Source organism: Eretmochelys imbricata, chromosome 1 (assembly GCF_965152235.1).
Source record: "Eretmochelys imbricata isolate rEreImb1 chromosome 1, rEreImb1.hap1, whole genome shotgun sequence".
NCBI lineage: Eukaryota > Metazoa > Chordata > Testudines > Cheloniidae > Eretmochelys > Eretmochelys imbricata.
The window spans coordinates 232,236,061-232,259,901 of record NC_135572.1 but is presented as its reverse complement, the minus strand read 5'-3'; the positions used below and the strand labels follow the sequence as shown (position 1 = coordinate 232,259,901).

Below are 23,841 nucleotides of genomic sequence, written 5' to 3'. Positions count from 1 at the left end.
AAAGCTGTAGCTTTCTTTATTTTTTGAGGTATGGGTTTTGCTCTAAAGCAGCTTTCTGGCAAGTCACCTCAAACCTGTCCATGAGAATGATAGTTATGTCAATATTTACATTGTCTGAGCTTTGTTTTTAGCCCAGCCCTGCTGTGATCAGTCACCACTTGTTTGGTTTCATAACCAGTCTCTGTCCTTAAGGAAAAGGATCTCTCTCCAGAAGTCGGCTCAGTCTCAGGGCTAAGGTGCATTGTTGATTGGGGGTGTGGGGGGGAGGGAAGGGTTTGAAGAGGGGCACTAGAATTTGTTTGTGATTTTTAGTAATGTGTGTCAGTGGAACCAGGGAGATGGCCTATCACCAAGAAAGCTTCGTTTAAAGGATGTGCAATTTGTCGCATATAATCGCTTCATCTGTCAGGGAAAACTTCTGAAACATCTGGCCTTCCATCTTAAGGGGGAGGGGGAGAAAAACAACAAAAAAAATACAGCGGCTCTCCCCCGTGCAGATATTAGTTTGTCATGTCTGGTAATAAATCTATTCATTGCCTTCACACTGAAGCCCCAGTTTTTAAAAAAATTTCAGATTTACAGGGAATTGTTTTAAACGGGGAAAAATAAGCCAGCTACAGTGTCACAATTGTCTGCCATGTCTCAAGATACCTCAATGATTTCCATGCTGCCCGAAAAGCTAGACTGGCTGCCCACTTTCCCCAGTTCCTCTCGGGATCTGTTTTCTGACATGATGCTCTCCCCAAATTCCATCTGGCAACTTCTCCGCTTAAACTGCTTTTCAAAGGAGCTTTCCTCATGCCAGCTGCGCCTTGAGTCACCTCTGTCGCCCTGCTTCTGCCTCCTGCGCACAGCGCCAGCCTGGTCACAGCCCGTGGGCAACTGGCTGCAGCTGTAAGCAGAGTAAGTGGCGCTGCTCCCGTAGATTGCGGAAGCGGAGTAGAAGCGTGAGGATTCAGTCGCAAAATACCAGCTGTTGGTAAGGGACGTGGTGGATGTCTGAGGAGCTAAAATGTCAGAGTGCCAGCCTTTGAGGCCCAGCCCAGCAGCAGACTTCCCCACGTGTTGCTGACTGGTGGGAAGGCCAAACAGGAAGTTTGTTCTGTAGTTGTCTTCCATGCTCCCGCTCCGATGCAGCGGGTACAGCAGCGACCTCTGAGTCGTGCTGCCGCTGCTGGTTCTCCCCACATGCGGCCGCTTGCTCTGGCTGTCCAGCTGCCAGGCGTTCTGCGGTCTCTCGGGGGGATCTGCCGCCTCTTTATCGGGGCTGGTCTCTGGCGTCTGTTCGGAAACTTCCTGGACGGGGGAGAACTGACACAGCTTGTTGCCGCCGTCTAGAATGCTACAGACGTTCAACTGTTTTAAAGCGTCCTCGGATGCGGCAAAACCCTGCACCGATGCAGCCACACAGCTGCTGCTTGCTGTGTAGGATACTGATTTGATATCCAAAGAAAATGAGCGCTTCAGTCTGTTGCTATCTTCTACCTTGTCCGAGGACACATAGAGTCCATTTATGCCCTGTACCAGCGGGCTGTCCTCTAACGCTGGCAAGTGCGAGTACGGGAGACTTCCAGAGTCCATCAGCTTCTGCTCCACAGGCTCGGAGGTAGAGTTAGGGCCAAGCTGATTAGTGGAGAGGCCACTGCTCTGTCCGCTTTCCGGGACCAGTCCATGCTCGCTGCTTTTTTCCAAATGCAAACGTTTCAGCTTGCTCATTGGTCCAGGCTGCCCAGTCTGGTTCTTAATCTTCTTCTCAAAATCCAGAAGCTGGCCCAGGAAATTGAAGTTGGGAGAAATTGTTGCCCTTTTTTCTTTCACAAATCTAAGGGGGAAAAGCAAGAATTATTTAAAAACCCTACTGGTTAAAATGTGAATAATATTCCCACTGAGAGTACTGGGCTTACAGTCCTTGGGGGGTCTTGATTCTTGTTAAGGTATTTGGATTCAGGTTCAAAGAAGCACCACTAATGGATGCATGGGAAAGGCAGGGACATCAATGAACTGAATGACTCAAAGGTAAGCAACTAGACAACCCAAAATAGTCTCTCTCCTTTTTACAGTTTACACTGCTCTTCTTAAAGAGAGGGGGGAAACGGTGCCTTTATTTTTTCTTCCTCACTATATATAAAGAAAGCCTAACAGGGGCTTGGAGTTATTCTGTGCAAGTTTTTACTTCAGATTATCTGGTTTTGAATACCCTGTTCTGCTGGATTTTTTTTTAAGAGCCTCTCAGACCTTCTTCATATATTAAAGAAAAGAGTTCTTCATTCTTTTCGCCCCTCTCCCTCGTAGGTCACTTTTAACTCTCTCTCTCAATATTTTAAATTAGTTTATCTTGCTAACATTAGCATTTTCTGATCTTCTCTCTATCCTGTTTTTATCTTCTTGTAGGCAGGGTCAGCCTGATCTGCAATATGTTGGGCCTAATTTGTGCAACAAGGACCACTGGTTTCTATGATGCATCAGTTCGGTCTTCAGCCAACTGAAAATTAATTGACTTTTATATAATTTGATTAATTAAATCTAAAAATGCAACACAGTTGGGCTATGTCAACATTTCAGAATTTCTCAGAAATAGATTCCCCCCAGTTCCTTGGCTGGCAATTTTGTAAAAATTTGCTTCATGCTCGGTGGGTAAAGCACTGAAACAAGTCCTTACAGCCTATTGAAATCAACGGCATTTATGTACATGCTTAAATTTAAGCATCCAGTATTGAACCGGATGAACTTAAAATATATAAAGTTAAGAAAGTACATTTGCTAAATTAGAATCCAAAAGTAAACAGAGGTTCAATATTGAAGTCTGGGCAAGCACTTCCTCTGAAGTTATATACAGTAACATCTTGACAACTTGTTTGATTTGCATTGTAGCCCATGAATACTACCTGCTCTTTATAAGCTCTAAAAAGTTACCATTGTTACTGTACGTGCCAGCATAGGAGTCCAACCCCACCCTCCCACCCTTGTGTTTTCATTCCTGGAATTACACAGGTAACAAAATGGCAGGTGCAATCACAAAAAGCCAGTATAAGTGGAAGTGGCAGCAAATGCATCTGTCCCTGTGATCATGTATTTGGGTAGGAGGAGAAAATATAAAAACCCACCAGGGAAAGGCAAATATCTGGAAGTCTAGGAATATCCTGGGAAATGGGGTGAGGAAGAGTATTAAAACAGGAGCAAAAACCATCAAGCCCTAGTGAACTCTAGGAGAAAGTAATTTTCTCTTACAAACATGCACATGTGGAAAAGTAAAACACTCAAACTATACTACGTTAAAAAAGCTAAACACAAAAAAAGTATCCACAAGAAACTGTTCCAGTCAGACTAAAACAGAAAAATCCATATAACTAAGTTATAGAACCATCAAATAAAGAACTACAAAAACGCAAGAGATTGGTTTGGTTTGCAGTAGTCACCGCTACCAGTCATGGAGAGGACTTGGAACCTTCTGATTACAGTTTATGCTAACCCTTTCAGTGCTAATCCTGTGACTAGTGAAAACGGGCAAATTAATAATAATAATAATAATAATAATAATTTGAATGGGAAGATCAGACAAGAAGCATAAAATGGCAGCTGACTCTACCACCCTTACACATGCATCCATATTATTCTCTGGCAGCTGGGAGAAAGGGACATCCTGCAGACAATTCTCCATCTCGGAATCTCCTGAGCAAGGAACTTGAAGCATTCATTCTAACGTGTTCAGGAAGTCAGTCATTGATTTCATACCATCTTTGTTCTAATTGTTTTCCTCTCTGCTGGTTGCCCTTGTTGGATTAACCCAATAGCTTCTTTCCATCATGTTGTCAGATGTACCAAATAAACTAGAGAAAATACTTTGATCCTTCACTTGGATTTTACTGGTAACAAATGTAAAGCTAAGGTTTCAGACAAGTTATTTTATAGTTGTTTATCTTCTACCTTTCACTAATTCAGAAAATAAAATATGCCCTTTGTAGATTTTCGTTTTTAAAAGCTTTGCACCAAAACAATGTTAAACAATTGTGTTTTTTTAAAAAAAGTCCTTTAGCACACCTTTGCACAGAAGTTTGACTTGATTGACAGTGACATGCTAGAATTCATTGCAAAAGTTCAATTGACTGCAAGTGCTTAGAGCCAATGAGAAATCTCACTAGAAAAAGGTGTTGGACTTCTGTCATTCATACAACTCCAGTTTCATTTCTCTTAATGTTGCCAGCTTAAAGTGATTGTAACACAAAATCTTAGTCTGCCTTGTGACACAGGTAATCACTGCACATAAACCATGTATTTTTTGTCTGTGTCCTGTCTAATTCCTAGTTTGTTCATCAGCATCCCTTATTTATGCCACTTTCACCATATCTAATGGAAGTTCCCTTGCATTAGTAGGTTCCTAACTAGTTCTGAGGAGGTGCAGTGTTCAGATCTTGCATGATACATCTCTCACATTCTGTAAAAAGCAGCCTTTAAAAACGAGAATTCCTATCCCCCGTCTAATGAAATATTGATTAGATCCAGAAGAAATTCTGCCACTCAAATAGAAGTTAATCCCAGGCAGATTTCTAATACTACAGGTGTTGCTGTGATAGGAAGAAGGGTAATTGGCAAGGTGTGTCTAACCAGCTCAGCAGCAGCTGTTCAAAATTATGTTCTTGGGAGCTTACAGTACACGTTACAGATAACAACCTCCTCAGAAGTAAACAAAAAGAAAGCCAGCCTGGCTTTCTGTGGCATTGAGAACAAAATGTTTGTCAAATGAAGTACAAAAATGGTGGTAACAAGTCTGTGTTCAACCTTCCCAAAGCATTCACAGTCAAACTAGATTTCAAAATTGCCTACTCGTGTGAAATGGAGCTCAATTCTTGTACAAAACCCTGGGCTGCCCAAAGAACTGTTACTTCAAAAGATTTTCAGAATGATCGTTGACGGACTTCAATGGCAACAAATTATTCATCTTTCAGTTTACTTAATTCCTAGAAGACATTCACTACAGCCATTTGTGATCATCATCCAATACCACCAGTAAATCAATAGATTCAATCTGGCATTTTCCAAAGTGCACACACTATATAAACAACATTTGCTATTCTGGTTTCTCTCCTCTCTCTTTGTGGCTTATATTGGCACAGACTACTAGATGGTGGCCTATATGTGGTCTCATCTGCATATTCTATTTCTTCCTAGCTATTACTATTATTTAACATTCTGCCCCTTACCTACTCTGAGCAGAGGCCAAGACTATATTCTGCAGTTGGGAGCTAAATGCCACACACCCACATCAATGGGTGGGGGAACTTGATGGGGCCAGTGGTGAAAAGGGGACAGTCCCAGTAGCAAGGGAGGGAGACACTCACCAAGGGACAATAGGTAGCTTCTCCCGCTGGGGTCTCTGGCACCCATTGGCCAGATGGGTGAGAAAGGTGCTGATTGGCCACCATTCCACAGCTCTCAGGATTCAGCTCAGCACAGGGGCCACGTGGAGCCTCTTTTGGCTCCATTTCAGCAGCTCACCCTACCCACTTGAAGTAGGGATGGGAACCCGGTCTGACAGATGCTGATAGACTAAACAGAGTCTAGGCAATCACCTGTTTAGGGGATCAGGAAGGATTTTTTTCTCTCAAGGGCCAACTGGCAGAGGACCAGGGAGTTTTTGTCTTCTTTGTGGCACCTTCAAGCCACAGTGGGTTAAATAGGAATGTGCTGAGTACCTAACCAAGGTACTGAGGTGGAGTTTATTTGTTGCAACTTGCAGCCCATTTCCAGTGCAGTTAAGAGAATAAAATTAATGGTTCCCACAAGTATAATACCGGGAATTTTGGTGATGGGCCTTGGGCTCTTGTGATAGGTCAGACCTTGGGGCCCTCGTGGGTCGAGGTCTCAAGCCTTCTGCAGCCTCTGTCCCTCTTGTCAGAGGTAGGGAGGCTGGGACTCAGAGCAGGGGGGTGGAAGAGGTCGGCCGAAGAAAGCCACCCTGTGTTATGGGTTATATGGTAAGGAGCCTTGTAACCCCCACACAGGAGCCAATTAAATGCCTGGTATAGGAGAGCATGGGTGATGGGCGGGTAATGCCCCATCTGTATATTAAAATTTAATACAAGTTGCAGCATGTCGCTTCATTCCATGCATGTGGCTGTCCTCATTTTGCAGCTGTGTCCACATCAATGTTAGGTTTTTACTTCCTACAAACGACAGGGCTGAGTCTGCAGGAAGCCCATATTTAAAGCAAGAGTGACTTCAGGCATTCTTGGATGAAGAGGAAAGAGTACAGGATGAAATAATGTTAATAAGTTTCAAGCTGACAAGCACAAAAGCTAATTTAAAAGGAAAAGTCTGTCCTTACCTGTAGGCTTCATCAAGGGACATATCCATTCTTTTCATGATGTATGCAATTGCAATTGTGGCGGAGCGGGAGATCCCTGCTAAACAGTGCACTAAAACTCGCCCATTTGAGGCTTTTGCTTTCTCTGTACAACAAAAAGAAAAATTCAAGACATGTCACTGTCAATGGCACAGGGTGATGAAATATTTAAAGCCTCCCTGTGAAAATGACAGAACTTTAAAGTTCACTCTTTATTACCAATCCCATGGAAGCTTCAAGCAGAAATCAGTGTTATGACTGATCTGTTGTCTTTCATTGCATGTATCCATGTTGATCTGTTCTTGTATTAAGAATATTACTATATACAAACAGCATTACAGAAACTACCATCTCACGATGCATTAAATAATAATCCTGACCGGGGGGGGGGGATTTGTTCCCATTTTGTATAGGAATAAAATGTAACACAAATTAAATGATTTGCTCACGTTCACGTGGTGGGTCAATGTCAAAGCTGAGAACAGGACCCGAAAGTGCAGCTCTCTTGCTCTAAACACAACACCCTCTCCTTAAAAAAACAAAACAAAACAAAAAAAACCCACGGATGGAGCAGCAGCTTTGTTGTAGCCTGATCCTCCACCCAATGAACTCAATGGAAGCTTAATCATTAATGTGTTGGAAAGTTCAAGATCTTCATGCAGATTTTTTTTTTTTTTAAAGGAAACCTGTAATATTTACAAACACACACACACACGTACACCTTTGTTTTGGATCAGGGAGGACATGATACAAGAGAAGGGAAAAGAGGGGAGCCCAAACCTTTAATCTTTCCGTTTCCTCTGAAGCCAAAATTTACATTTATACTGAACTCATACTTAGAGCAATGATTTCAAAATTTTAGTTACATCACATAGTATGTGACCGGGGGAAATTCTATGATCTAGGCTAAGACATATGCAAAAGATAAGTCGGTGTCAACTGTCTGTTTAATCTGTGCTAGAGAAAGAAAACCTTACAATGCTGTTGCTAAGTCACTATAAAATTGTTTATTTGTTAAAAGCCTTCCGTCAAATTGTACATAAACTTTGTGGTTACGTTTCTTAGCTTTTGGATAAGCTTACTTTTACAAAATGCTGAATCTGAAGCCAAATTTGACCCATTTCCCTTTAAGAAAGATTATGACAGAGTTCTTTGTTCACACCTGACATTTATGTAACGCTACATGTGTGTTCAGCAGGAATCTGCGATTGGCACTTGACTCTACTTCCCTTTTTATGGCACTGCTATGGTATGTGCTGATGCTCTTACTGCTTCCAGGACCTTCAAAATCCCCTCTACAAATTGTCAGCAGAAGTACCTTTGCTGATTTCTTAACTGTTAGTGTGATGTAGAGAGGCAGGCTGTTTCCTAGCCAACAGAGAAACCATGTAGGGAGGGTACAGCATTACTTATTCCAAAGATTACCAGCTAACTAACGTTTTCTGATGACAGAATGGTTGCATATATTTTAAAACACATGCACACCTATATTTATACATGTAATTTTCTTCCTGTATGTGGCGCTGCCTTTTATGCTGATAAATGCAACTGAACTACTTTAAAAGCAAACAACGTTTCAAAGTAACTGTAACCAGGCAGGAGAAAGTCTTCGATGTCAACTCCATAAAAACCATCTAGTCCATGTGTAGCACTGCTCCCCCTTCTCCCCCCGCCAAATAAGCAAAATGTCCATATACATAGAGAATGAACAAAAATAATGAAAATATTATTGTGCTAAAGATGATGGTTTCTGAATAGCATGTTCCGATCTACACATTCTATCTCAAAATAAGTATAGCAGAAATGAAAGGGGTTCACAGATAGACAAGAACGTAAATTAGAGACAGAGACCTGAGCTGGAGCAGAAGTTGAAGGTTTGGGAATGTTGAGTTTAGAGAGGAGATGTATGAGTAGGGACACGAGAGTGGTATATAAAATGACAACTGCAATATGGAAGGTAGATCAGGTGCTTCTGGTTACTTTCTCATAATAAAAGATGAGAAACTTAGCAAAAAAAATCAAAGAATTAAAATGGATAAAAACGCTTTTTTTAAAAAACATGGCATAATTAGCATAGAACTGTTTTATCTCATCTTACCAATAAAATCAACTGATTTGTCTAACCAAGGCAAAATTTTCTCGCAGAAGCTGTCATTCACAGGTACTCTCAAGAAATGGGACTCTGGGATAAAGTCAGGCTTTGGACAGGTATTGCTTGCATTTAATACATAACCAATAGCATTCTGCTGCATCAGCTCCTATAAAAGAGACAAAGATCAAGAGTGAAAAAAATACAGCCTTATCTCTGCAAGGTAAGAAAATTAAGCAAATAAAAGTAAACCTGAGCCTACTTGGAATGTTACTTAACTGGAAGCTAGATCAGAATTCTTATTTGCATAATTCTAACTGTATGTTAGACATAAGAACGGCCACACTGGGTCAGAACAAAGGTCCATCTAGCCTAGTATCTGGTCTTCTGACCAGTGGCCAATGCCAGGTGCTTCAGAGGGATTGAACAGAACAGACAATCATCAAGTGATCCATCCTCTGTCATCCATTCCCAGCTTCTGGCAAAATTTCTATGTGTTGGATTATCTTGCTAAAATCCATCTGAACACTCAAGACACACTTAAATGGATGGAATGACTACGTACTCATCGGGGAGACTTACAAAGAAGGAGGGGGGAACCCTTCCCGTTCTCAAGTGTAAAGTGTTGTTAATAGGAGAGGTGGGATTCACTGCCACTTTTGTTAAAATATACGTTCATTTGGTAGCAACAGAACTGGCCCTCTCAACAGGTCCAGTATTAACAGGCTTACTTACCACATATGTAGTTCTGGGTTATCCGTCCCAGAATAAAGTTGCCCTCACTGAGAGGGTATAAAAGAGGGGTCACTGAAAAGTGTGAAATGAATCTGATAGCTCCCATACTGCTAATGCAATAGAAGAATGATCCCTAAAATGCATGTAACTTATTAGCAATTCCAGCTTTTTGTTATTGCAGTCAATATTCTCTGCATTTTTGCATGGATAATGGCTAAGGCTATGTTTGTCATGGAGGTCACGGACGTCACAGAATCTGTGATTTCCAGAGACCTCCGTGACATTTTCTGCTTCAGCCCCAGGGGCTGTGGGACTCTGGAGCTGTCAACCAGCAGGGCCCTGACAAGGTTGCAGCAACAGGGGGCCCCCTGCAAAGTTCCAGCGACAGGTGACAGACTCCTGAGGGGGCCCTCCTGGGGGTTTCAGCCACAGCCAACAGCCTTGCGCGGGGATGGGGGAGAGGGGGATGCCTCAGGTGAGTGGCTGAGGGTGTCCCATTTTCTCTTTGGGAAATATGGTGGCCCTGCCTGCCGCCGCGGGCGGAGGGGGACCCCCCCATAGCTCCCAGCCACCACAGTGGTGGGAGAAACCATGGAGCTGCAGCAGCAGAAGTCACAGACAGGTCACGGCTTCAGTGAATTTTTGTTTATTGCCTGTGACCTGTCCGTGACTAACTAAAACTAACCATGACAAAATCTTAGCCTTAATAATGGCAAGTGAGAACATCCCCGCTAGAATGAACGAACAAACACTTTCATCACCAAGCAGTAAGTTAACCACCTCCCCGATTGGCATATCTCTGGCTTCTGAGAGTTGTATGAAGGTAGGTTCTGCATATAAATCATACTTCCAGACACAGAGGTAAATCAGTCTATCCTGGTTAGTGAAGAGCTAAAGGTCCTGATTTGGAACTCATTTTCCCCAACATCTGTCAGAATCAGGGCTTCTTCATCCTAGCTTCCTGGCTTTGCCGCAGACTTCTTTTGTGAGCTTGGGCAAGTCACTCACAGCTAGATTCACAAAGGGACTTAAGCACCCAAGTCCAAGCACTAAGATCCTCAAAACTCCCATTCAGCTGCTGCCTAACCAAAAGGCACTTAAAGTCGCCATGAACCTAAGTTTTTGCTGGTGGGCCTGTGCAAGCCTGCCTAAATCCTGATGCTGCTGAGCTGCTTGGTGCTCTAGCTCATGCCTAAACCCCAGGGGATTTCAAAGTACACCTATCTCACCTGCAGGGCCCAATCAGGCATGCTCTGAGACTGCTTACCAACTGGACTGGGCCTTACGCAAAAGACATCTGGCACATGACCAGATTTGAAGAGAGGTGCGGGGGGGTGTCAGAGAGGGAAAGTGTGTGTGTGTGAGATGCACTCACCTTATTCCAACAGAACTGTCTGGAGGCTAGAGGCGCAAGAGTTTGAGCTAAAGAGAAAGTTTCCCCCCATTTTGGCTTGCTGTACTCAGTGGGTAAAATTCAGCCTAAACATGAGTTGTAAGTGGGGCTTCAGGACTTGTGCAAGCTCTCTGCTGCAGGGTGTATATTCTCCAAAGAACAGTGATGAGCAATGCACTTATAAGCACATTCAAACCCTTCCAGCTGGGATTTTCAAAAGGACCCTAGGGGAATTAGGCACTGAGCTTCTACTGAAATTCAGGTCTAGGCACATACCTCCTTAACAGCCCTCAGTATGGGAAAATGCAATAGTAAAGGTAGATTGGGGGTGGGTGGGTGGGGGTGTGCGTGAGACTAATTGCTGCACAGCTTTATATTTGTTTAAAAATAACTGATACTGCTGTCACATTAAGGCTGGGATTTACATGTAAGCACATTCAGTAAGAAAAATGTTGGTTCAAGCAATTTAAATATTTTAAAAATATACAGTTTACAGCAATTAGTGCCCCCACCTCTCCATTATTATATCTTCCCAAACAGCTGGCTCTTAAGATGTCTGCAGACTTGATCTTTTGTCCATTAAATTTATTTCTCCCTTTTCCTGTTTGCATATCCAGTTCTATTTTTAAAAAAGAAATCAGTTTGGCAGTAGTAAACTTGTGTGTGTGTGTGTGTGTGTGTATTTTTTGGCACAGTATAAGGATATAACTACTTAGGGATTAACAGAACACAAACACATATTTGGCAAGTTGCACACTTTAACTATTGATCATACAACCCTCTTTACTGCTATATTTGAGAATCTTGTATAGCCAGGGACCTAGAGAAATGTGAGGAATACAGCACAATGTCTTTAACAGGGAGCATTTATAAATGTTTCCTCTACAAGAGTCAATAAATAGTTTGCTTAAAACACACACAGAAAAATCATTTGTCCTCTGAAGAGTTACTGTGCCAAATCTGGAAGTTACTTCAGTCAGTCATTCCAACATGAAACAGGCATTTTAGTTCTGATGTGAGTGCCAAGCTCAATGCTACCCTAACCATAGAGTCACTACCAACACCTCCATAGGAGTTCAATTCACAGCACAGCTTCTCTCTCCTCCCCACCCCCATCACAGGCCAAGCCCCAATTCTAATTTCTCTCCATCACACATAGGCTCTGCACCCCTCCTCCTCAATCCTGCTTCCCGCATATCTTCCACAGCACCACTCTGCAACATGCTCCCCCACTCTCCATTACATCACATTTAGCTATTACATATTGATACGCAAATGTTTAAATCTGAATATGGAAGGAATGTAGGGGCTAATCTGAGCTGTGCACAGAAAGTGCCATGGGTTGGGAATGGGGTTTGGTGGGGGTGGGCACAATATTTTTAAGTTTGAGTCAAAGGTTGCTTGACTCCCATCAATGCAAATGCTAAAAAATACAAAAGGTTAAACCACACACAGTTCACATATCTCCAAACTCATCCTGAATAACCAACATGGAGCCTTAACTCTGGCCATAAATACAGTGTAACAGTATAGAAATCTGTGTGTGAATACTATAAAAAAAATCAAATCAATAACCAAATTTAGATCACTAAAAATAATACAGATCACCAACTCACGTAAGTTCTCCTAAATGTTACAGGAACGCTGTTGCCATTTGCAGTTTGACAGTGTACCTCACTTTCACAAGCCTGTACAAAAAATCACACGCAGAACCACACAATGTAATTTATGAAAGCCCACCAGGGGAAAAAAACCCCAAACTTATTGCCAACAACCATTGCTGGAGTTTGAAACTGTTTGTTCAGGATGAGGGAGGAGATATATTAGCTGTGGAAGGGGAACTGATGAGTGAATGTAGATGGGGCATTGAATGGCTTCTTTCTTAGCTTTTTCATATGGTGCTGGTGGGCCACTCGCTCTAAGAACCTCAGCGCAAACAAAGATTTTTGGTGAGGAACTGATTATGTAAATTGGAATGGAGAGGATGGCATAAAACAGCACATTCCAAGCCTGTGTGTGTTTGAGTAAAAAAGAGTTAGTGCTCATCTTTGGGACTAGGCCTAAAGAAAGAAGTTATGATTCCTTGTGTTTGGGATATAAAATCATTCACAGAGCTGCAGACTATAATGTAATAACCAGAAAACAGTGACTTCACTGTAAGGCACCCAAGAGGAAGAAATGAATTATGATGGGAGGAAGATCCAGAAATCCTAATACTAACAACTATGTGAAAAGGAGGTAAATGCTCTTTTATCAAGTTATTTACCTTTTGCGACTTGTTTAATCTTAAAATTAATGACTACCCAAAAATGCCATATTTTTCCAGGACACAAAAGCCAGGTCTAGAAAAACAAAATAGCTTTGTAAGGAGCAAAGCAAAAGGTTTTACAGTAACTTGTGTAAAATGTGCTTATGAAATATACATGAGCCTGAGCAACTCTTGCCTACACCTGAAAACACTGACTATAAAAAAACTTGTACGTTATATGCCATCCTTTAAAAGGGACACAGTCAGGTAAACGTATGCCCAAAATGTAGGTTGTGTCCTTACACAAAATTTTAAGATCAACAAAAACAGAGTGTGTTTGGACCTAAATACTCCCTTGTAACATTTTTGCAAATACTCAACTTTGTCTTAAATGTTTTGAGACCCAGAAAGTGGAACTGACTCATCAATTTTCATTATCCAAAAATACAGAAAGTTAATAGTATAAATGGTTAATAAGAGCCTGACTTTACAAACGTTTATACCCAACTTTGCTTGCATGCGCAGTCTGACTGATTTCTCATATGGGTAGACCCATCAAAAAGTTAAATGCCTAAATATTTCCAGTGCCAGGGCTCAAGTACTAAATTCATAATGGGTCCACGAAAAGCATTTCTGAACTTTGTACCTATTTCTAATTTAAATACTAAAAAGCTATCCAATATAAAATCCTAAAACAGAAATAGGTGTTCTCTTTACAATTTCTTTAAACAAATATTTTAAGTCAATACAGTGAACATGTAAAGAATCCCTAGGACTTTGTAAAGAAGTTGCAAATTTTGATGACTAACAAAAACTGAAACCACACATTTCTGCGTGCCTTACCTTTTCCTAAGTGATGCTATATACCAACTATACATATGAATCAGAAACATTGTGAATATTGTTTTAATTGGTCTAGGTTGGGGATTATTGGTAACTTCAGATTGTAAGGTACAAAAACTTCTGCAACAGGATAAAATGTTTTGTTTCTCCCAGGAGTCTCACATAAGACCGCAGAGGACAACACTCAGCAAGCTTGCCAAGTGATGTGTCAGAGACTCCTCCAGCCCCATAAACTAGACTGAATCATCTACAGGCTCCAATATCCACAGCTGATTTATAATTCATTTTGCAGAATATTTTGGATAAGTTTCGGTGATATGGAGATCAGTTGGTCTGGTTAGGATTGCTCACAACACAATCGATGATTAGAGAGCACTTAGAAGGCAAAAGCAAGGACAATAGAGATCTGAATTTTATAGAATTTTCCTGCAGAATTGCCCATACACTTTACTGCACTTTTCATAATTTAAAAACATGAACAAGAAGCATATCTTATCCTAAGCAGCAGAGACAGAAGCCGAGCGGTCAGTCAGGGGCATGCAATCCTAATGGCTGCCTCAGAGAAAGTTCTTCTGCTACTTGTCACTAAGTCTGGTTCCCTTCCTTCCTTCCAGCAGAGAGTCCTCACTTTCATCCACTTGGAACATTTTTTTAAAATGATCCGTCTCTTCTAGATTGCTCTCCCTATAAGCATTCTCTCAACAGTCAGATCCTGGCACTACAGAAGCGGTGAAAGTGGTCCTTTGATCTAGGCACGATCAAACACTGGAGGTTCTTATCACTGTGAGCCCTCTTCTAACCTCTTCAGTGGAACGTAGTGCCTCACGTGTCCCTCACAGTTAGTATTAGCAGACTGCCAGAAAATTGAGGTTCTCAGGAAAGCTAAATGAAGGCTGTTGGCATCTCCCACCACAGAGAAGGAAAGTCTCTTTCTGCTGCTAAATCACCTGGGAAGGTGTCAATGGGATTCCAGAGGTAGAGATCTTCTTTTTGCTCTCACAGCTACATAGACAAGGCAGAAAAGACTACAGATATTCAAGGTGAAAGCCATGGTATAGACTTGTCAGAAGAGGCTAGTGACCAGAACAATAAGCATCCAAGGGCCATCAATACCCTTAAAACTACCTAGTTATTGCAGTGTAAGCCCCGTCAGAGATGCCTAGTTCACAAAAGGAGGCTTCCACCTTTTGTTCAGAGAGAGAGAGAGAGAGAGAGAGAGAGAGAGAAAAAGTATGATGGATAAATAGGTCTGAGATCATAAGATGCAGCTTTGCCCTGGACCTGATAAGAAACCCAAAAGACAGGTTCCTAGTTTCTGCTAGAACTTCTAGCAAACTGATAAATGAAGAAATTAATAATCTGTCCAGGACTGGGACAGAAGAACCAACTGTGGGGGAGAGAGATTCTGTAGACTTTATTCTACCTTTTATGTGACTCTCCAAAGGAAATGGAAAGTGGATAGTGATTTTAGACATGAATTCCCTCAACAGATAGATGGAGAAATGCAGGATTTGATGGAATTCTAGGGTCCTACTCTAACTGTAGTCATGGACAACTGAAGGACTGATCAATATAGCGGCCACATACCTTTACATCAAGATCAGAAATTCTCATTGCATGGTCCCCTGCTTCTGCTGAACAAAAAAAGAGCCACCCAGGGCCCCCACAGACAGCCACTGTGGTTATAGCAACCCCTCCACTCTGACAGGATTCACTCCCCTTCCCCCACACCCATTTCTCATCAAAAGTTAACCCAAGCTTTGTCCTTGAAGATTACACATAGAACAACTGTGCAAGTGCTCTCCTCCCTTTACAGGCATTAAATTATTGCAAGTGTGGAGAGGAGCTTCTTTTTTCCCCTCCAGGATTATTCACTGGCTAGGGGCCACTATAGGCATAACCAATGGCAAACGTTTAGTGCCTCAGAACCAGATGGATAACATGAGGGCAAGAGTTCTGTCCCTCATCCTGAATGCAGGGACCTTGATCAGGAACCTGATGGGGGCTGCTCAGCTGGACTTTGTCATGTCTGGACATGACCGTCCTTGGGGACCAGAATAGCATTGTGTATTTAAAATAATCAGAATAGAAAATAAAGCTTCTTGGAGACGTTCTATGGGTTTGTGGCAAGGGAGAAAAGAAAAATCTTTGATTTGTACTGTCCTGGGGCCACTAAGAATATACATGCTAAGAAAAATGATAAATTGCTCGGACATCCACCAAAAATAAGTCGGGTCTAAACTGCTGGCTTGTTGCACAGTAAAATATGTGCAAGTTTTAAAAGAAATATCTGAAGTGAATATAATCGCCACGGACTAACCTCCATACTGGCTGCTTTCTTTATGTGCTGTGGAAAAAAGTATCTAGTAAATTGCCTGTACTGCAAGGACTCCATTAAAATAATGGGTCTAAAAAGCCATGAACAATACCTTATTAAAAACAGACTGGAAAGCAGAGAGAAACAGAAGGAACTGGAAAGAATCTAATTATGGTAAAGGGATCTGAATGTGATAGAATTACAAGCCTGTTAAGACTGGAACAAGAAATGTCTTCACACACAAGTTTTTACATATGCATATGAAACTGGACATTCCCTACTTGGGTGAAGAACTAACATGTTGTGGGGTGGGAGTGGAGGAACCTTATGTGGGTCTTAGATAGTTCTCACAGCTCAGTATTTAAACACCTTGTAAACAGCAGCTGTCAAATGGGAATAAACTGGAATTTTGAGAAAGAGGGAAGGTCCCCCCCCCCTTCATTTCAACATTAAAAAAAAGTGATTACCTGGTGAGATGACAGGAGGGCTGACGCATGAGCCAGGCATGTAGATAGTTGATGTGTACACACAGGGCAACAGAAATTAGATATTGAGGAATCATAGAATATCAGGGTTGGAAGGGACCTCAGAAGGTCATCTAGTCCAACCCCCTGCTCAAAGCAGGGCCAATCCCCAATTTTTGCCCCAGATCCCTAAATGGCCCCCTCAAGCATTGAACTCACAACCCTGGGTTTAGCAGGCCAATGCTCAAACCAGGAAGCTTTTAGAGAAATCATGAGCCTGCCCCACTGCAAGAACATCATTTAGTTCCCCAACAGAAGGTGTAATTGGCTATTTTAAAGACACTGCAGGGCTGCTGATTTTAGGAAAGCAGCAAAGGAACAGCGATCTATTAACCTTATTTATACTTGTGATCAGTGTTTTACCATGATTACAGTGCTATAGTACGGATGAATTTAAAAGGCCCAATGGACTGTCTAAGACTGTATATTTTATAAAGGTGACTTTAAAGAAAGATACGCGCAGTAATATCTCCTTACAAGATGCCCAGTGTTTCAAACAGATTTTTCCTAGTACTTATAGAAAATACATGAAATAACACAATTTTTTTTGTCCTGTAGTTGCCATCAGTACACTTGTGTTCATAACTTGTATGTTTGCCAGAAGAACTAGTTGGAGCCACACATGAAGCCTGTTCAACTTCTGCAGTGAGAGATTATTAAATTTTCCATTGGTTGATAGATTGCTGAAGTAGGTGTCACATAGCTGATTGAGGTTAAGCCACACAAGGCTGTCAGTTGCATTTACTCTAGGTGTTTTGCATTTGTACTGCTGCAACATCACAATGCACTCACAAAAAACACTGAGACGCAATTATTTCAGAAAGCGTGATCTGTATATTTTTTTGTTTTGTTTTTAAGCAACTCTTTCCACTCCTGAAAACTACATATCCATGGCCGTAAATAATAATTTCAAAGTACCCACCTTGTTGAGGACATCTCGCTGGCAACCAAGGTAAAGATGAGGCAGGATTCTGGTTGGACCAATGTTGGAGACAGGTAAGCAAGGTTGAGAAATACAAGTAGGGACTAGAACAGATTTTCCTTCACAGAGGCCAGGGAAACAGCTGGAGAATTCAGCAAACCCACCTAAGAAAAGCAAAAACCTGAGTTTCAGTGCAGTGGGGAGAGTGTAAGACAAAGCCATGTAAAAGTATTTTAGCGTACCCCCAATATCAAACACAAAAAATTATTCTGGGGGTGGGAGGCGGTGATGGGATGCAGCTGGAAAACCCTAGAGAAGCAAGTTGATAGAGCTGCATGTGCATCTTTTCCAGAGCTGCTGTGACTGCCAAGTTCAGTATGTAATCCAGCACAGAGTCTTGCTTCATATGCCCCCCACCAATGATATAACGATCTAAAAGAAGCCTGAAATGTTTCTTCTCTTCATTACCTCAAAAACTTGAGGTACTTCTCAATTCTCAATATTTACTTGTGGAATGGAGACAACACCCCCCCCCCCCCCCAAGATATCCGATCACTTAGAATTAGCAATGACATTGTCCCTTTTCCCTTGAGCCAAGGCTTTAATAATTCTCCTTTCCATTGCTGTGACAGCGATTGCAGTGAAGAATGTGTCATCAGTACAGGGTTTTTAAAAGTGTTAAAATGCATTGTTAGCTGAATGAACACTGACTGCAGAATTTTTCGTCATCCTAGCCTTGTGCCCCAACAAAAAAATTCAGCCAGTCTCCCTGTAGACCTTACGTTTCAAAGCTGCAACAAGTAGAAACTTCGGTCTTTTTTAAAAAAAAAAAAAAAAAAAAAAAAAAAAGGAAGAAAGAAAAAAATAAAAATCTAGATTCTGGGATTCTCCTGGCAGCTGGTCAGTAAAAATAACACGAATCTTGAATAAGTGGTCCCTCAATCATTCTGGTTAATGCTTTAGATTCTCTTCACATTATGGTTATCCTAGTATTTTTACTGAAGTTTTCCCCTCATTGCATTATCACATGTATAGACTGGCTGCTAGTGTTTTAGCCACAGTATTGTTTAAGTCTGCTCAAAGAAGATCTATCTGACGCTAGGACTAAAATCCCAGAGGTTACCACTGATCTGTCTACACTAGCATTTCCACCATTAATGTAGCTCTGCTGGTAGGAAATACGAAGATAAATGCTAGTGCAGACAAAGGTTAAGATGGTTAGCCACAAACATATAAGCACAGTTCAAGATCGATTCCTTTCTCCTGTGTGGATAGGTTTCCCCTGAGAACTGTGTTAGTGTTAAAAAGCCACGCTATATGCTCCATCTGCACTGGCCTTACAGAGTTTAAAAATCATGATTCAACATAGTTGTTGGCAAACATGTGCTAGCAAAATCTGGCTAGCTAGCATGCTAGAAACCAAATTAAACTAAAGCATGGGCTTTTTACTCTCATGCCTCATGAACAATTTACATATTACCATTAAAAAGTACCCAGCCACTTATTCAGTGCACATGTTTATTTGCCAATGCTATTCAAAATTAGACAGTAAGTATGATACAAATCAAGATAAGAGTCTCCAGTTCTCTCCCCATGGGATCTTATACAGAATTATAAGTAAGGAAAGTAGAGAGAAAATCCTAAACAGATTATAATTATAAATGCCCCTAAATCCTTTGTATCTAGAAAATAGAGTATTAATGTGCTAAATATACCAAACACTACAAACTGCAGTAACAGGTAACAAAAAAATAAAGTAATTCACAAAATTATACTGTTTTTCACAAAAAGCTTGTCCTGCCACTGTCTGAGTTGTATCTGTTCTCTGGATATATAGGAATTGAGTCTCTACTGCTGGCAGATCTGACATCTTTTACCAAAATTTAGGGCATGGCTACACTTGCGAGTTAGAGTGCATTAAAGCAGCCCCGGGTGCCCTAACTCATGACGCATCCACACTGGCAAGGCACGTAGAGCGCCCGGACTCCACGGCTGGAGCGCTCCTGGTACTCCACCTCGACGAGAAGCAGAATGCTTGATGCGCCCTGGCTTGAGCGCCACAGCCCCAGTGTGGACGCCCTGGTCTATTAATGCGCTCTGATCGGCCTCCAGAAGTGTCCCACAATGCCTGTTCTAGCCACTCTGGTCATCACTTTGATCTCTACTGCACTTCCCTCAGGTGACCAACAGTCAGACCCGCCCTTTAAATTCTCTGGGAATTTTGAAAATCCTCTTCCTGTTTGGTCAGCAAGGCCGGGAGTGTTCTCAGCGAATCTTTCCAGGTGACCATGCCTCCAGGTGATCTCCAGTATGGAGCAATGGCGGGGTGTTGGACCTCATCAGTATTTGGGGGGAGGAAGCTGTCCAGTCCCAGCTGTGCTCCAGCTGTACGAATTACGATACCTTTGGGCAGATATCAAGGGACATGTTGGAAAGGGGCCATGACCGGGACACACTGCAGTGCAGGGTTAAAGTAAAGGAGCTGCGGAATGCCTACCACAAAGCCCGCGAGGCAAACAGCCACTCCGGTGCTGCCCCCACGACCTGCCTTTTCTAGAAGGAGCTGGACGCGACCCCACCTCCTCTCTGAGTACCACCATGGACACTTCAGAGCCCAGTTCAACAAGGCAGGACGAGGAGGAAAGCGGGAGCGAGGGTGCTGAGGCGGAGGAAGACACCCCGGAATCCCTAGACGCATGCAGCCAGGACAGTTCTCAAGCCAGGAAGAAGGTAACCAGTTGTGGTGGCCGGTGCTTGGGGAAGAACAAACACCAGAGGGGGTGCCCGGTAAGCGGCTTTTATTTTGGGAAGGAAGTTGTTCAGTGCAGGCTCTTGGGGTGAGGAGGGTTAGGGCTGCATGCTTGCCTAGATGGTGAATAGGGCGTTCATGTGTCTCTCACATCATGGTAATCAGCCTCAGTGATCTCATCAAAAGGTCTCATGCAGAAGCTGGGCAATCCGCTGGCACAGGTTCCTTGGCAGTGCTACTGTGCTCCTTGTCCCAGTCAGGCTAACATGTCCATGCCACTGTGCCGTGAGGACCATTGCTGCACACAGGCAAGCTGCACATGGGCCAGGGTGGAAATCCCATTGTAGTAGAGGACCCTCCCTTGCTTCCCAAGTCACCCTCCTGGAAGTGAGATATCTTCCCGGACGAACTCCTGTGGAAAATGTGGGGAAAGCGTTCAGTATAGGGGCCCCCTGCCGCTGTTGGCTCTCCCCAAGGCACAGGACCCCGGAGCACAGTACAGCCCTGAAACAATCAGTCCCCCTTGCCCCTGTGCTTACTCACAATTTTGGGACTCTTGTGGGTTATGTGTGCTCACTTTGGGATGGGCAATTTCTGCTATTGTATAGACTGTGCTTGTCTACTTTAAGTACGGCCGAATCATTGCTCTGTCTGGTGTGAACAACGCTGCCTCTGTTAAGTGTTGCATTTTGCCTTTACAATCTTGAGATCTCAGCCGTCCTTGTAATCAACGGCCGAAAGACTCCAAAGAATTAGGAAGAGGACATGCTGCATGAAGTCACGCAGCAGTCCCTTAATGAAAAATCAAAAAGCGCAGGAGTGGCGGGAGAGAGAAAGGAGGGTCCGCCAGCAGAATGCGGATCGCCGGCACCAAAGCCCGGACCGGCTGCTCAGCATCATGGAGCGCCAAGCGGGCTCGATACAGGTGCTCATAGCCATGCAGGCGGAGCACTTCTGCCCCCGCCCCACCCCCTCTCGCAGCCCTTGTCCCAAAACTCTCTCGTGCCCCCATGTCACCTCCAACCCACTTTACCCAACATCCGGGTTCTTATCGCCACCAGCTGCCTCCAACACCTGTAGCTTCACCACGCAGCCCTGCAAAACTACAACCCTTACCCAACCCCCCTCACCATGCATTTTAGCCAGCCAGAAGCGCAACACTCATTGCACAGCACTCCAGACAGGAAGGCGGAGTATGATCACAGGACATACGCAAATCTGTGATTCTACCGTTCCCACCCCACCCCCTTGCCCTTTCTGTTTCCCAAGCAGTTGTGTTTCTTTTTGATAAATGGAGTTTTTGGCTTTGAAAACATTCTTTATTATTGCATTAAGTAAAAGATACCTTAGCCCAGGAAAGCAACAGGCACTGCAAGTCAGTGCAGCAAATACAAATTCCTACTGACACTGGAAACACTGCACTTCACTCCCGTGCAGGGCACCAGACATTACTGGTGGCTTTCAGTCTCAAATTGCTCCCTCAAGGCATCCCTAATCCTTGCAGCCCTGTGCTGGGCCCCTCTAATAGCCCTATTCTCTGGCTGTTCAAATTCAGCCTCCAGGTGTTGAATCTTTCACCCCTCCCTTCACAAATGTTATGGAGGGTACAGCACAGGGATATAACCGTGGGGATGTTGTCATCGGCCAGGTCCAGCTTCCCATACAGACAGTGCCAGCGGCCCTTTAAACAGCCAAAAGGGCACTCCACAGTCTTTCTGCGCCGGCTCAGCCTGTTGTTGAACCGCTCCTTGCTGCTGTCCAGGCTCCATGTGTAGGGTTTCATGAGCCATGGCATTAAAGGGTAAGTGGGGTCTCCAAGGATCACAACGGGCATTTCAACTTCCCCTACAGTGATCTTCTGGTCTGGGAAGAAAGACCCGGCTTGCAGCTTCCTGAACAGGCCGGCGTTCCAAAAGATGCGTGCGTCATGCACCTTTCCGGACCAGCCTGTGTTAATGTCAGTGAAACGCCCACGGTGATCCACAAGCACCTGGAGAACCATATAGAGAAATACCCCTTCCAATTAACATATTCGGAGGCTAGGTGGGCTGGTGCTAGAATTGGAATATGCGTGCCATCTATCGCCCCTCTGCAGTTAGGGAAACCCATTTGTGCAAAGCCAGCCGCAATGTCATGCACGTTACCCAGAGTCACGGTTCTTCTGAGCAGGATGCAATTAATGGCCCTGCAAACTTGCATCAACACGATTCCAACGGTTGACTTCCCCACTCTAAACTAGTTAGCAACCAAATCGGTAGCTGTCTGGAGTTGCCAGCTTCCAGATTGCAACAGCCACCCGCTTCTCCACGGTCAGGGCAGTTCTCAATCTCATGTCCTTGCGCCGCAGCGTGGGGGCGAGCTCCTCACACAGTCCCATGAAAGTGGCTTTTCTCATCCGAAAGTTCTGCAGCCACTGCTCCTCATCCCAGACTTGTATGACGATGTGATCCCACCACTCAGTGCTTGTTTCCTGAGCCCAAAAGTGGCGTTCCACGGTGGTGAGCATGTCCGTGAATGCCACAAGCAATCTTGTGTCATATGCGTTATGTGAGTCGACATCATTGTCGGACTCCTCACTATCAGTTTGTAGTGTAACTAGGCGGACACACCGGCGGCACCTCCTGCTGGTCATCTCAGGGAATTAACATTCCAGCCTCTAGAGCGCCCTCTGTCAGCTGGTGTCTCGCCTTGCTGCTGGCTCTTGTGTCCCTCCCAGAACCCTGGTGCCCCTTTAACTGGGCGCTGCCCCCTGGCAGTACTGTCACAGTTCTGGGTCTCCCCCTCCCACCTCAGTCGTAGGCTCCTGCCAGTCACCAGCTGGCTCCCGCTCCCTGGGGCAGACTGCAGTATGAGCCACTCATCACAGGCAAGGTTGGGTTTGGACCTGCTGCCTCTGCCTACCCATGGCTGCCCCTGCAACCCCCATACCTAATAGGCCTTCCCAGGCCTGCAGCCTGGGGCTTTCCTAGGCCAGAGCTCCCCAGCTCCGTTGGCCTTTCCCCAGTCCTGCTCCAAACTAGATCCTCTATTCAGGTTCCTGCAGCCAGGTCCCTCCCTCTCAGAGCTAGAGAGAGAGTGTTCTTCTGTTCCTGGCTTCCCTGGCTTTTATATGGCCCGCTGGGTCTGTTTGGGGCATGGCCCCCAGCTGCGGCTGCTCTGCCAATCAGCCCAGCTTTTCCCCTGCCCCAGCCCTCTCCCAGGGCTATTTTAAACCCCTCTGGGCCTGAGCGGGTGTCCAGTAGCTACAGTAGCTTGAGGAGTAACTTGACTGCTATTTGTGATGTGTTGCTGAGACCATCAGCATATTCCTCAGCAGTTCGGGATCCATTCCTACAGCACGCAGTACAAAAAATGTTGAAAGATGGCGCCAAATGTGGACAGAAGCACAGGGACTGCTGGGATGCAAAGCGATGCATCATGGGGTGTTGGGACAGGACCCAGAATGCCCTGCACCCCACCCACCGCCCTCTTCCCACAAGCCACAGCGTCAGAATGGGAAGAGTGCTCTGTGGGATAGCTGCCCATAATGCACCGCTCCCAATGCCGCAAAGGTGGCCACGTCAGTGAGCTTGCAGCTGACAGTGTGAACACACGGCAGCGCTTTCCCTGCTGCGCTCTCTAAGGGCTGCTTTAACTCACAGCGCTCTACATCTGCAAGTGTCGCCAGGCCCTTAGTTTAAT

General features: G+C 44.0%; 1 protein-coding gene across 1 annotated transcript in view; it reads right to left on the bottom strand.

Moving 5' to 3' along the window:
* Positions 1 to 294: 294 nt before the first annotated feature.
* The window catches only part of DUSP16 (dual specificity phosphatase 16), a 42,581-nt gene continuing 19,034 nt past the window's right edge, over positions 295 to 23,841 (bottom strand). The window contains exons 3-6 of the mRNA XM_077807424.1: positions 17,412 to 17,575; positions 8,439 to 8,598; positions 6,323 to 6,446; positions 295 to 1,822 (exon numbers count right to left, since the gene is read on the bottom strand). Of these exons, the coding sequence (XP_077663550.1) occupies positions 643 to 1,822; positions 6,323 to 6,446; positions 8,439 to 8,598; positions 17,412 to 17,575 (1,628 nt within the window). The 3' untranslated portion in view covers positions 295 to 642. The remainder of the gene's footprint in view (positions 1,823 to 6,322; positions 6,447 to 8,438; positions 8,599 to 17,411; positions 17,576 to 23,841) is intronic.